The following is a 15,481-nucleotide window of genomic DNA, read 5'->3' on the forward strand; positions in this document are numbered from 1 at the left end:
ACCAAAGAACACAATGCTGCATTGCAGCAGTAATTCAGTCTGTGCAATGAGTACTGTAACACAGTGTAACTCTTCCTGAAATAATTATCTGTACACAGATTCCCCCAGCGATAGCCATTCTTCACATTCACAGTACTCCCATGAAACCTGGTTTGCTCCTGCAGTCTTCTTCCTCTCTTTTTCACTCAGATATGATGATCACTAGGTATTCCCCACATCCTGTATGCATAGATTTCTTTTTTGCAGACTTACAGCCATCCGTAGCTCCTAAAACTTCAGCTTTCATTTTCTGTATTGCTTGTTCCCATCATGCTTTTTCTTCCCAGCTTGTCAACTCATATTTGAGATGCATTTTGTACATTTCTTTTTGGTGCAAAAGGCTTCTCTTATGCACTTTTGCATATGATTCTTCTCCAGTGATTTCATACAGACTGAAACATTTGGCATGAATACCAATAAAAATCATTCATGAACATGTGTCATGGTGACAATCCTGACTTTTAGTTCCATGTCCTCTGCTTAACCATACTGGTTTCTTCATTGGGAGTCAAAGGGAAGACTTGGGGAACAGAAATGTAAGACACAAGCTTGTGGGACTGGACTGGTACACCACACAAGCATAATCTACTTTCAAAACTGAGATTATAGTGATGTGAGCTGGCTGCAGCTTTTTATTGCATTTTGTCACCCTCACAGCACATGTTGGTATGTAACTGCTTCCTCAGGGAAGAAAGCAGTGCTCTGAAGAATAGAATGTTGATCTCTTTAACCCCTTCAATAGTAAACATTGAACCAAAAAAAGGTATTGAGGATTATTTGTAAAACATTAAAAATGAAATGTAAGTAATTTTGTGAAATCACTGTGTTTCCATCAGAAGTAAAAATAAGATTATAAAATAAAAAAGTGCACTGTATTAGAAAATAATATTTTTGGCTCTCTTTTTCAGAGGGAAGTGCTGGTTTTAAAAAGAAATGCAATGTAAGAATTACTGTGTTGTAATTTATATTTGAAAAACACTGCTAGAAGTTCGTTAATACTTAGTTATATCAGTTGTTGCAGTAGTATTGTGGGATGTTTTAAACATGAAATTGCCTTACAAATGGCTTTTTATAGAGGTTTGTGCAATTTCCAAAAACGTGGGGCAGCTGTACTCATTATACTTTCAAATCTAAGTGAGGGGATTTTTTTGTGCCTCTTTTTTTGTAGGTGTTGGGAAAATCTCCAGCCTTGTAACTTTAATTGTTTATTGGTATTAGACAGCTGAGAGAACCAGAAGTACAGTGTTCTAGTAGGTATCTCTATATTGACTGGCATGCAGATCTGTCTGGTAGAGATGCGTCAGAAGGAGCCCAGCACAACGTTCACTGCCAGTGTAATGGTGAAGAGGAGCAGCAGTGTTGAACAGAATCAGAACAACTCCCTAACCAGGCATTCCTTGCAACAAAGATTGTGAGAAAAGGACATGCAGCAGTGTTTTTCAATGTGTCTTTTGGTCCCTTGACTAATGGCGTTCCTTTGGGTCTTACTGCAAATGCCTGCAAGTTTTGTCAATGGAGGCATTGCAAGTCTTATCTCCCTGTGCCAGCATTTTTGAATGCAGGCCTGAAGCTGAAGCAAAAGTTCAATAGCGAGCTTGGATCTCCCAGGGAGCTAATTTGGGTCTGAATTCCCTGTGGCAAAGGATTATTATTGCTTAATCTGCTAGTGGTGTGGAGGTCTAATAAGGTTACTTTACTTGTGCATGCTGGTGCATTGGGTTGATTCTTTTTCCATGGAAAAAAATAACAAAATTCCTGCCGTGTTCTGAGAGAGAAAGGTGGGGTCTGTAGTTTGCTTGGTATCAAAAATACTTACTGTTTTATCTTTCAGTATGTGAAAGAAATAGATATTAGCATATCAAGGACAATGCTAGTAAGATGTAATTCAAATCTAGCTCATATGTATGTTTTAGTAAAGTTTTTGCAAAAGTTTGTTTATGCCAACTCAGATTATTGATTGCGCTTATTTCAGTGACAGAACAATTTTCTAAATGTTCCTTTAACTGAACCATGTACTGTTCATGAATTTCCATTCTGTTAAATTCCATCAAACAATACAAATGTTTGTCAGGTCAGTTTAAGAATAATTTTAGATTTCTTTATAAATGAAATTTTACATAAAAAAAGGAAAATCATTCTTATTTGCTCATTTCAGTCATGGAAAATTCCAGAATAATAGTATATTCTCCAATAAATGTGGTAATAAAAATTTCCCTTCAGTGTTTTCATCTGATAGGTTACATCGTTTGAGTCATGAAAAGGATGAGATGCTGAGAACATAATCAATTGATCAAATTCCATTATCTAAATTCAAGATAGAAAAAAAAATACAACCTACAAACAAACAGCTTTAATAAGGCTAAATTATATTTTAGGCATTTTACTTTTAATCCAAGGTACTGGTTAAGTCATAGTAATGTTTTAAAATAGCTTACAAGATTTAGGACTTAAAGTCCTAATATAATGATAGTTTCTCCTAAGTATAATTTGAAAATTGACGTAGCAAATCCCCATTTTACTAAGGATTTACAAAATTACCTGTCTCATCATATAGTTCTGTATTTCTTTACAAGGCAGTGTAGAAGGTAACAAGTACTGGAACTAACTGAAGATGTTTAACAGAATTTGGTGTGATATTTCCTAGTTTAATGCTGATGAGCTTCAGTACTGGATTGCATCCAAGTGATGTGGGAGCATAGAATAGCATTTTATGTGGTGAAGTGCTCAAGTTCAATACTCTGATGAGGAAAAAGAAAGCCTGTTCAGTGGTTTGTGTTTAGCTAATCAGTGCTGTGCTGGTGAGTACCTCTACTCCTTCTCCCTATTCAGACTTCACACAGGAGCATTCATGTCTATACCTGGCTCAAGCTGAGTGGTTTGATATCAGTCTTCTGTGCAGGTTTGTTCTGGATCAAAGAGCAGCTTCTGTGCGTGTCACTGACTGCGCTCTGGGAGTGCTGAGCACGGAGCAGTGGACTCCTTGCACAAACCTGCTGGGTTCGCACTTCAAACATTTGTACCTGATGGCAGTATCTCTTGAGAGAGGACTCCTTACTTGCTTTAGTACCAGCTCCTTTAGTACAGAGAAAAGTTGTTAAATCTGACAGTGGGAGAGTGCTTTGGATTTGTGGTGTGTGCAGAAGGACTGTGCTCCATCCTTGGTGCAGCCTGGCCAGTGATAATGTATTGAGTTAGGAAAGCAGTCCTGTTAGAACCATTCACCAGTCTGCTCAGCATGCCTCCCACATTTTCTCAAGCCCTGCAAATGTTGCAGTCTATACAGGGATATTTCTGTGGATAACATACTGCTTAATGGAAGGTTAATGAAAGGGAAGTTATTATGATACTGTGCTAGGAGTAGAAGTCTCAAGCCCAGCTTATCCTGAAGCGTAGCAGTGCAATGTTTAATGCATGACAGGACAGAGTGATGCAATTTTTGTTGAAGTTGACTCATCAGTGAGAGCTCCAGATAAATCATATTGCTGCTCTGCAAGTTAGTCTATCTAAAATAATTAAAACAGGTATGACCTTTTAAAACATTTCAGTAAATACTTATCTATGGCTTGTGTCTTTTTGACTGAAAATCTTTTTGTTATTACAGTTAGAGAAGGATTTCAGACTTAGAGACAACTACTGATGTCGTTTCACATGTGCAGCTGTTTCATTTTAATGTAATCCTTGAATTTATTACTAATTACTGGAACTGAGAAGCTGCTTTCTAATTTACATCAGTGGAATAAAGGGAAAAAAAAGTTTGAAATGTGACAAAAAGTAATATTTGAAGTACCAGGTGCTGTGGCTTATAGTCCCAGAGCTCCATTAGGACTGCTTCAATGCTTCAGCTTAATGTATTGTTTGCATTTTGGTTCTACATAGGTATCTCAGTCAGAACTCAGAGCCACTGAATCATGTATGAACTAGAAGAGGGTGTAGTCCTTTGAAGACTGCAATGCAAAAGACAGAACAGATGAAAAGAGGCCCACACAGACATTCATTTAGCCCAGATACACAGGATGGAGTATTAGGATTTCTCTCCTGTACAAACAAACAACTTTTCCCCTATTTTACTGTTCTCTGTATAGCTCAGACACCTTTTTTTATTTTTTTGGAAGGACTGGTATCAGTCAAAGCAAAGCCTGGTGCTAGTCCCACCACATGTCAGAAGGAAGGTTTATAGGACCCTGAGCCGTCAGTGACAGTAGTGAACATGAAGCAGATCACAAGCCAAGTAGGTTCTACTATGCTTTAAAAATTTGGGCTGACTGCCAGAGCTAGAGTTGCTGAGAGGAGGCAGTAACAGAAGGGAAAGTGAGAAGACGGTGACCGGAGTCTGGGGAATCGGTGAAAAGAGGTTACAACAAGAGTTCAGTAGGCAACTGGAGTGAACTTCAACTTCCAAATCCTTGGGAATTATTGGAAAAAGTAACTGCCTTGCTGGCTGGGAGGCTGGTGATAGGACTTGTGGTGGCAGAGGTTCTGTTCTGGTGCTGTGAAGTCTCATCTTGATAAGCTGTGGGCTGGGTTCCAGTGGCTTATCGCCTCTCCTTTGGCTGTGGCACAGAAGCGGCTGCGAGGTGCTTGCCCTCTCACTGAGCAGTACCTTGCTGCTCTCCACTGCATGGCATTTTGTCAGGACGTGATGCAGCCTTCATACTGTGGATCACATAGACGTTGCAGCAAGTCCATAAGCAAAAGCTGTAAGGTCTCATTTTTCCTGAAGTAATTTCTGATTCTCATCAGTTAGCAGTTCTTGATTAGACTTCTTGTGTATTCTTTACAGAAACCCTCTTTAGAGCTTTCATGAAGCTTAACACATAATCTAAATCCTTTTTAAGACTCTTAATTGTGCAGATGGCTTTGCACACACTAGTTTTATCCCATGTGATTAGTGAAGAATTTATTGAAATACATTCCTCCCCAAAATCTTATGGTTACCTTTTGTATGGCAGCTGCAAGCAAGTCTGTCTTTTTAAATGATTTTGTTTAAGAAAAACACATATTCAAACGCAGGCATTTTTGTTTCTGTGTGTACACATTTGAAGCAGTAGGCTTTTAAAATGGATTTGGCATTTCAAATATTTAAGATAGCTTCTCAGAGGAAATAATTACAAAATATCTAAAGTATCAAAGCTTATAAGAGATGAGCATCTCTCCTTTCAAACTATGACTGTGATTATATATTCCAGGATGGAGAGTAACAAGAAAATAAGTTACCATTGCTTTTGAACTAGTAGGTGCATCCTCTCTATCAAAATTTTAGTTGCTGCATGACTTTCTGAAATGGTCTGAAATGCTTAATTTACTTTGGTTAAAATATACTTTTAATTCAAGTAAAGCCATTAAGTCAGGAAGTAAGGGAGTTTGTCTCCTACATTTTATGCAAAGTGCCTACCCTTTTATGCCTGATGTGAAGAATCTTGTTATGGTATCAAAGTATGAGCAGTTAGTCTATCAGTCCTTAGGAACTAAAACAAAACAAGTGAATGAAATGTAATTTATAAAATATTTTAGACCAAATAGTGGACTTATTTCCTATGATTTGAAAGTGGTCTAACATCCCTTTCTTCTTGTGTTGTCCTCTTGTCAAATCATTGAGCTATGCAAAAAGGGGTAAAACAAAGGACACAATTTCAAAATTAAGTTTCTTCTGCATAATAATATAAAATCATTTTTAATTTCTTTTTCCACAGATACTTTCAGTAGAGCAAGTATTGAGAAACAGAAGGCCTTACTCTTGATTCCCTGGTATCAAGGACCCATCAGGCACCATCTTCAGTCTTTTTATTCAGTATTTTATCCCAGGCAGAGGGAGAGTCTGCTTCAGTGTCCATCTGTTTCAGCTGAACATCATCTCCTTGCTGTTTGTTTCAAATTACAAATGCCTAAGAACAGCAAGGTAGTGAAAAGAGATCTAGATGATGAGGTCATTGAGTCAGTTAAGGACCTGCTCTCTAATGAGGACTCTTCAGATGATGCCTTCAAGAAGAGTGAACTTATGGTTGAGGATCCAGAAGAAAAAGATGTAGATGTTGAAGAAGGCTCAGATGTAGAAGATGAAAGACCTGCTTGGAACAGCAAACTCCAGTATATTCTGGCACAAGTTGGATTTTCTGTGGGATTGGGGAACGTGTGGCGATTCCCCTATCTGTGTCAGAAGAATGGTGGAGGTAAGTTTTGTGATACAGCTGGTTGTACCTAGATGATGATGCTGACCTTTCAGGTTTCAAAGTTAGCAGAGAGAGCCACAGTCAAACCTGCTCCAACATGTCAAGTTTTTCTTTTAGTTTTTGCCAGAGCCTATGAGGAAAAGCCCACATTCTCTTTATTCAGAAACAGTCATTTGTTAAAGTAAGTAGCAGATTCTTCCAAGATGCCATTTACTCATTTTAGGGTAGAAAGCTCTCGATACAACCTTAGCTACTGCTCAAACCAGTGGCTACCCATAACACATAGTTATGGAGGGTTGCAATGTTTAGGACCTGGTTATTGTGCTTAAGTGTTCTTTATAGTAATTTGACAATAAATCAAGACATTAAAGCTACATCCACTTTAAAGACCAAAGCACATTTATCTTTTAGTATTTAATGGTACTAAGTTTCACAGCTTTACTTTCTAATTGCTTTTAACTCCTGGCCATTTAATCATGTTTTACTTCTGGCAAGAACTTCGGAATACTCTGAGAGTGAAAGAGTAGGGTTTTTGTTTTGTTTTGTTTTTTTTCTGATGATCTGTTTTTGTGATGTTAGACAGTTTACTATTTTTGTAAATAACAAGGTACTTTTCACTTAAAACAATAGCATCAAGCTGTTTCTTAGTTGACCATCTGTGGTCTTGAATGCAGTTTCAAGTATGAGGCTGGAAACTTTCCTTCCTCTATGAATGCAGGATTAGTATTTCATCCAATGCTATACCATTCCCAAATATACTACATTAGTGCACACTCTATTGCAGCTAATTACTAAGCTGAATTCAAAACAAACCTGTCACTTTTTGTGATACAGAAAGTGAATGTGTACAGAAAATGAAGAATAGCATTCTACTCCTGCTGCTTTTTTAAAAGCTGAATTATACAACTGATGTAATTGAGGAGTATAGAAATGAGCTTAGAATATGATAAAAGTGTAATTCTTTATTTTTTTTCTCTCAGTTCAAGCACTAAAAATTAAGTTTATGCTTTTAAATATTCTGTCTTCAGGATAAAGTTAAATCCTTTTATATCAGTAGTTTGTTGGGGGGTTTTTTTGCTATCATTTAAGTTTTGTTTTTTCTCTTATTCTGGAGAGAAAGTAATTTAATGATTGATTTAAAGTATGGTGTCAAGATGTAGTCTCAGGGACAATGGACTACAGCAGTTTATTTTGTGAAGTTGTGTCCCTTTGAAAGTCTGTGTCTAATGTTGTCAGGAATTTTGCAAGCCAGTTGGATTCTCCTTTGAACCAAGAGAAGGGATCCATTGGTGTGTTCCTTGGGCCGTTGGTTTCATGGCCTCAGGTGCTTTTAAAGTTACTCTGTCAGTGAGGGTAAATTTAATTCTGGTCAAATATAAATAAATTTAGTTAATAATTTCACATTTCAGGAAAAGAAAACCAAAAAAAAACACAACAAAACCCATAAAACAGTAAACTAGCCAATCTTCAAGGATTATGACACTTTATTAATCAAATTTGAAAAAGTAACTATGATGTCACTTGAGATTGTAGTTAAGTGTTTTCTCCTGTGCTGTGATTGCAGGAAATTGGATGCATAGCACAGCCTGTGGAGATACAGTGCTTTCTGCTCATGCTGAGACAAGAGTGCATTTGGCTTTTAACAATAATTTTGCACCATTTTAGCAAAGGGCAGCCTTCTGAGCAACAGAGAAAAGGAATTTATCATTATAACTGAAGCTTATTTGGTTTTCAAGTTAATCATAATGCAAGATGGAGAAGGTGACACAAAGCTTGGAAATATGTAAAGTACACTGGTGCCTGTATGTGTGTGCAGATGGACAGATAATTGTCACAAGTGCATAGAAGAATAGGGGGAGGGAGTGAAAACTTCAAGCACATGGTAAGAAAACCTACACACATTTTGTATGATTTTGTTTTCTGCTACACTTAATATTTCAAATAAGTTTCCTAGGTCAAATTGGAGTGGTTTTATGTAACCCATGTAAACATTAGTGTCAGAACTGTTCTGTAGTCTTCTGCTGATAAAGCTGATAAATACCTGTTGAAGTCTCTTGGTACAAGGTAAACTTTCCTAGTGTATACTAGGTCTCTACCTTCAGTTTAGACCTTCATTTTCTTCCCTGTGTTTAAGGAACTTATATCTGAAAAATACCTTGTGAGGGGAAGGAAGTATATTGAAAAGTAGTAAACCAATAGATCCAGTTCCAATTTAACCAAAAAGAAGTAAAAACCATAGTTACCTATTAGTTTCCTTCACAGCCTTCTTACAACACTAAAGCCACCAGTAAAAGAAAAGGCAAATCCTAACTGTGAAATAATCTCAATTTTTATCTTTTTTTTTAACTTCTGTGACAAGAACAGCAAAATAAAGATAGATAAGACACAGCAAGGTTAGCCCAAATAGATATATGTTATTCAAGAATTTTGTGGAAGAAAATTTGTGTGTTTCCCACCCTGTTTTCAGTAGAGATCTAGTTTGTTTATGGCTGTGGCCCATGGTAGAATGGCACTCCTAATATCAGAGCTCTCTACTGCTTTAGTGAGATACCTGTGATACAATCTTTAAGAGTAACTTGAGTAGCACTATGCTGCAGAGAGAATTTGGATGTCTGTAGATATGTTTGCAGTCTCTGTTTCTGGGTCTGGTCTGTTTTAACCAAACCAACTTCCTTCAGTTTATTTCTTGTGATTATTGCTTTCATTCATAGCAGCTCATAAATATTTAGGGTATTACCTGGTATTTTTTGTAGTTAACTAAGTTAAAACTAGACTGGGAAGCTCTTTGCTGACTTTCACTCTTGTCTTATTCCCAGAAAAATGTTTGTTGGGAGAGGTGAGAGAAAAGGCTGATATACAGCTGGGAGATACTTGGATCCACTCTGGGGATGTAACTGGGATGTAATGCCAAATATATTGAATGGAAAAAAAGAGTCTGGGAGCAGCTAAGAGCACTCCAGGGTGCCAGTTTTCTTGACTTTGAGAGGGAGGGCACAAGAAGTTTTTGGCTCTGTGAAATAGGGGCTGAAGGTGTTCAGTAAAGTTTTGAGAACTGACTGTGGATCTCTCTGTCCTCACCAGAGGCCCTTTTACCCCTGGCAGACAATGCCCAGACTCCATCTGGCACTTAGGGCACCTCTGCCACCCTTTGCAGTCTAACAGACAAAAAAGCTGTTTCATTCTTGATTCTTGATAAAGACAATTTATGTTGGAGCTGAGTATGCTCAGTTTCATTTCTGCACCATAGGATTTATTTATTCCTCCTTTACTCCATGAAGGTGAATATGTTTGTTTGTTCAGATAATCACAGTAACTATATAACAATTTCATAACCTCTGTTAGCATAACATAGGTTCAGAGCTGCCTCAGCTTCCTGTGCTTCATAACCTTAAAAATGAACTGCTCAAGTCTACCCAGTCTTGCCAAGATGATCATAAACAGTGACAAACTAGATTTACAATTTCCTGCTGCTCCTGTGATCTGGAGATTACACACCTTTCACTATTTTCAAACAAAGAAAATATTTAAATTTTCTTCTGTTTGGTTGTCTTTTCCCTTTAGGATTAGCAGATGTTTAATGATACTGTTATAAGTAACAAAAGCAAAATACATTAGCTATTCTGCTAAAATGACTAAGTGTTACTTGAAGAAAAGTGAGGAGTCTCCAAGATACTACATGTCCAAAGATTTTGTGTTGCATTTTTGTGAGCATTAACTTAATTTTTCTTTTTTTTTTTCCTTTTCTTTTTTTTAAGGTAAGTATTTTTTAATATCTCTGTGATGTAAAAAGTCAAAAGAACTAAACAATTATAGATAAAAGTTGTAAGCAAAATAGGAAAAATGGTAGCAGATGATGCTGTCATTATGTTTTGAAAAGATTGACTTTGAATAGAGTCGCATTGTGAGTTTTTACAGTTGATTAGTCTGAATTTTTTACTGAAACACTAACAGATTGACGTTAAAGTTCCATTCTCTAATGAAAAAGCATGGCAGTTGTACTTTTCCTCGTGGAAGCAAACAACTAATGAAGGAGAAATGGGAGCAAAGTGAATATTTATTCCCTTGTACTCCAACACTCAAGTATGGATTCAGAGGCTTTATTATGTAGCTTTGGATCAGTAATTTATATTCAGTGCCTTGAGTTCACTGATAACTACAGTGTAATCTTTTTGAGTTCAGTATTATCAGACTCAAAATTTAGTTGTACTTTGGTGTACTGAAAATGTCGTGTTTCTATTTTGCACGTGTAATTCTTCATTGAGGCGATTTGGCTAAGGTGATACTCACCCTTTAAGCACATTTCTGTAAACAGGCACACCTGAACATTCTGAAACTGAAACTAGTGACAGGAAGACTATGATATCTCAGGATACAGATAAAAACCTACAGATAAAACATAAAACCATTTATCAGAGTTTTCCTGACAGAAGCAGTTTCCATTTTGTAGAGGTAAATAATTTTACTTACTGAAGCTCAGTATACTGTTAATTTTTAGGGTTTTGTTGCTCACTTGTCATAAGTTCAAAAATGTAAGTATTTGACATTGAAAATCAGCTTATCCTCATCTGAATGTCAGCTTCTTGCTTGCTTTCTGTTAGAAAGTGTCTAGTGAGTGATAAGAGCTGGGATCACTCCTCAAGACAGTAGTAAACTACCTTGATTGAATAAGAATTAAATCAGACACCAGACACTTAAAATCTAGCACAGCAGCAGCTGAAGCAAATGTGGAAAGTTAATAAGTTTTTCAGGTTATAGCAAAAATTGCTAGGAGAAGAAAATTCATCTGTAGTATCAAGGTGGTAATGGTTATGTTGCCTTGGGTTACTGCTTTTGAAAGTATTTTCTAACTATTTAATCACTAATGAATCATGTAATCTTATGATTTTTGGAGCACTTTTAAGAGCTTAAATCAAAACCAAGGACATTATTCCACTTCTGTCAATAATATTGCCAAATGCAGTCCTTATGGTAATCCCAAGAAAGACAGTCCACCAAATATCCCATTCTGGTGGTTGACTAAATAAAAAAAAATAAGGAAATCAGCATAGTGCACAGTTTTAACAATCATGAAATCTTCCTGAAGTCTCTTACATCTTTGTCATTCATTCTAGTAAAGAAGGATGAGGGGTTTTTTTTCTTATTGAGATGATTTTTTTTTTTTAAATATGGAAGCCAATGTTTAAGATGGCAACAGGTAAAAACAAAAGTGACTTCACCTTTTGAATAATTTTATAAATGTAGAATGGAGACATGGGGATCCTGAACAACACAGAATATATTCAGAAGGCAGCTTAACTAAGTGTAGCAGACAACTGCTGTAGGATGTTGTTCAAAGCCAATTTATTATTCAAATTCAAATTAGAATGGTCCTTGTCCAGTATAACTGCAAGGTCCCATGTTTTCATGCACAGGCAAGAGACATGCTGGGATGTTTCCATGTGATTCTTTTTTAGGATGAAATTAGCATGTCTTAGAGTTCTTTAAAGTATGTCTAGCTTCCAGGGAAGACTTCAGCAAAATACTTGCCCAGAGGTGCTGTGGTTTCCTGTTGACTACGGGGCATAGACCCCTTTGCAGCTGTGATACAACTGTATAATCCAGCCATATCCAAGCTCTGTTGTACTGAAACTCACATGCACAATTTTCCATTGTGTCCATTTTGGCGACAAGAACAGGATCAGAAGGAAGCTCAGGAGGTTTGAATAATCCAAAGAACCAGCACTTCAGGTGCTTTGCACAAACCTAGCAGTATAGAGGTGAACTCTGCTGTCTGGCTACCCACTAAATTACAGAGCTGTCATGTCTAATGTAATGTGGATTTAACACCACATTTATTGAACTCATTTAGTGGAGTCTAACTGATAAATCTTGCAATTTACATTTGATACTGCACCATAAAACACCCACATCAGCCCAGTCTTTAAACGTGTGCTTAACTTTGCAGCCTTGTGATTAAGGTTGTGGACTGGGACACTGAAGAGCTGGGTTCAGTTCCTGCTCTAGTACAGTCATCCAGTGGGATACAGGGTAAGTCACTAGGCCCCAATTTTTTTGAGCTGTATAGGTTTGTCTCTGCTCAACTATGGCACATCTGTCTAATTAAGATCTAAGGTATAATTTACAATAGCATTATATGATATAACACCTGTGTACTATTGGCTTTCAATGAATTGTATGAGCAGATTTTTTAAAGACAGTGGTGCCAAAGCTTCTCACTTGCAATGTAAATTCTGTGTTGCAGAAATTTTGAGAGTCAATCAGGGGTATTTAATTGTTTCTGTGTTATACATTTTTAAGACAGGTAGTCCCCCTCATTTTTGAATGTGGTTGTTTCTCTGTTCCTCAGCTTTCCTCACATTTATTTTTTTCGGTCTCTTTTATTAATAGCAAGTAAGCCCTTTGCATTCTTTCCATGATGTGCACATAGAAGATGAACTGCGAAAGACACCAAAGTACTGAGTAGGAATGTAGCTGCTACCTCAGTAAAAACAATGCTTCAGTAGACACTGTCAGACAATATCATTGTGTAGCATGTTATCATGGAGTTCATGGATAACATAGCCTGTAGACTGTTAGGTATATTCTGTGACCAATATTCTTTGTCTGGTGCGGCAGAGGTTTTTCATAGAATCGTAGAATGGTTTGGTTTGGAAGGGGCCTTGAAGATCTTCTAGTCCAAACTGCCCTGCCATAGGCAAGGAACCTTCCACTAGAGCAGGTTACTCAACACCCCATCCAATTGGCCTTAAACAGTTCTGGGGATGGGGAGTTCAAAACCTCCCTGGGCAACCTGTTCCAGTGCCTAATCAACCTTATGGTAAAGAATTTCTTCCTAATATCTAATCTAAATCTACCCTCCTTCATCTAAAGGCCCTTCCTCCCTATCCTGTCACTACAAGACGTTATTAAAGGTCTACAGCTCTCTTGTAGGTCCCCTTTAGTACTGCTATAAGGTTCTGTCAGGTCTCTCCAGAACCTTCTCTTTTCCAGAACTGAATAACCTCAACTTTCCCAGGTCTGTTTTGCTGTCCAGTGACCAGCTTGGTGCCTGTGGACTCATTCCAGGTGGTCAACATCTTATGTCAGGACTCCCATTTTTCTCAGATTTCATTTCTCCCTTTTTCTCCTCTAGTTTTGAACTCAAGACTGTAGTTAATCCATAATTAATATCTTCATAAGATCTTTGTAATGGAAGGGGGTGTCCAATTAGTGTGTACTTTGTGAGGAGCAAAATAGCAAGTGGACCTAAACGGGAATGAATGCTACCCAAACATCTGAGACCTCCTGCGCATCCTAGGAAGGTTTAGCTTTTCTAACATAAACTGTATTGCATGAGATAAATTGCCCACTAAGGGTATGAAAATGCCAGTGCATTTTGATAGATTCCTAAAAAAGCCCTAGAACGTTGACCCTGGATGAGGGAACTTGAAGTAGGACTTAGCTGGAGTTGAGGATAAATGCCAAAATGATTTCTGAACTTTGCTCAGCTTCTCTTTCTTCACAGGATGAAGACATTGATTATACAAGTTAGGAGCTCTGAATCTAAGCTTCTGAGGTCTTTAGATCTTTGCTTTGTAGCTTGCTTCGACATGCTGCAGTCTGCACCTCTCAAAGGTTTTCCCTTAGCCTTGAAACAGTTTCAAGTAGAAGTTCTAAGGCCTTTGAGTTAGTTGTCCAGCAGAGTGGTCTATATTGCAGTGTTAGAGCCACACAAACTCAGGTGCCATGTTGCTTATGCTGATGCCTGCATGTTTTATTAGCGCTGGTACTAAATACAGCAAAACACCAAGGAGGAAGTTAGGCTTGGAACTTGTCCATGTGCTTAGTGTATGAATATATTTGCTTGTATTCAGGCTTCCTGAAATAAATGGAGATGTATCCTTAAGTTAGAATTGTGTATGATCAGTTCCTGGGAATAAGACCTTAAAAAAGAGGAATTGCTTTTTATATATATGCTTATGTAAAGGTGAAGTTACAGTTGCATTTTCAAATATGACTTGAAGAAGAGAGTTGGTGAGTACTGCAAGATACAGGTCTACAATACTCCATTTCGCTTCCACCTCATGTTTCTGTTTTCTGTCTGGAGCCTTGTGGCAACAAGCTGATACAGTTTTCTTGCTTAACTGGGTAGCATCATTATTATGTACAGTATGAAATCCCCTTTTTGAGCATCTGAGAAATGGAGTAATCAAGAGATATCTTCTGAAACTTCTTATGATTGAAGCTCACTCAAAACGTTGTGTACACAGTGTTTTCTATATTTCCTTTATATTCAGTCTTGCTGCTCTGTTACAAGTCAAGCTCTAAGGTTTTCTAAGAAATGCTGATTTAGCTCCCGATGATTCTGTATCTCTAAAAAGTTTAATTGAATGTCCAATATTTCAAACAAATAACTCATTTCAGTAATATCTCACTTGCAGAAAGGCTTGCCTCAAACATGTTTTATAGATTACGTGTCTGGGTTCTTGGTATCTTACAAGACTTATGACCGAGGTTCAGCTAAAATTATTCTTGCATGCGATCAAAAAAGTTTTGCAGTGAAGGACACTAATCAATATTTGAAGCTATTAGAAATTTTCACATTTGTTCTGTCAAGTTCTGACTCTTCTTCCATTTACTCTGATTTATTCTTTGTTCCCCTCATAGGTGCCTATCTTGTGCCATACTTAATCTTGCTACTGATAATAGGGATTCCACTCTTTTTCTTGGAGCTTGCTGTTGGGCAGAGGATCCGTCGAGGGAGTATTGGTGTGTGGAATTATATCAGCCCCAAACTTGGAGGGATTGGATTTGCAAGCTGCGTAGTAAGTTTTTTAACACTGTGTCGTTTGCTTTCAGATGTTATGATTTAGACTTGCTGTTTTGCTGCAGGGAAAGCCCATTGATTTATAGCTGGGCATCAAGGTCAGTTTTCAGTGTTTTTGAAGATCTTAGAACTTGAATCGATCAGTTTAAACTCTTGGCATATATGTGTCTGTTAAGTCAGTCAACTTGTATTCTGTGATTCTTCTGAAATTAGGAACTGTGGAACAGAGTACCCTTCTGGAGGGAAAATGCCTGTAACAGTATAGGTGTAACATAAATATGGAGAAAAGTGAAAATTTAGAAAATGTCAGGTACTTTAAGGGGACAAGTCCTTCTCTTCTTCTGATTTAGTTGAATAAAACTAAATTTAGTTAATCGGGTTCATTGACTGATGTACAGAAATATGCAGAAGTTCAGCAGGCATTATTTTATTTGCGTCATAAATGTAACTTTTTGGTTGTTTTTCTCCC

At 37.4% G+C, this 15,481-nt stretch overlaps 1 protein-coding gene across 1 annotated transcript in view; it reads left to right on the forward strand.

The window, feature by feature from the left end:
- Positions 1 to 15,481, forward strand: part of SLC6A15 (solute carrier family 6 member 15) — a 35,130-nt gene that overhangs the window by 4,620 nt on the left and 15,029 nt on the right. Inside the window, exons 2-3 of the mRNA XM_005480655.4 lie at positions 5,730 to 6,206; positions 14,853 to 15,010. Of these exons, the coding sequence (XP_005480712.2) occupies positions 5,918 to 6,206; positions 14,853 to 15,010 (447 nt within the window). The 5' untranslated portion in view covers positions 5,730 to 5,917. The remainder of the gene's footprint in view (positions 1 to 5,729; positions 6,207 to 14,852; positions 15,011 to 15,481) is intronic.

Source organism: Zonotrichia albicollis, chromosome 4, assembly GCF_047830755.1.
Source record: "Zonotrichia albicollis isolate bZonAlb1 chromosome 4, bZonAlb1.hap1, whole genome shotgun sequence".
Lineage (NCBI taxonomy): Eukaryota > Metazoa > Chordata > Aves > Passeriformes > Passerellidae > Zonotrichia > Zonotrichia albicollis.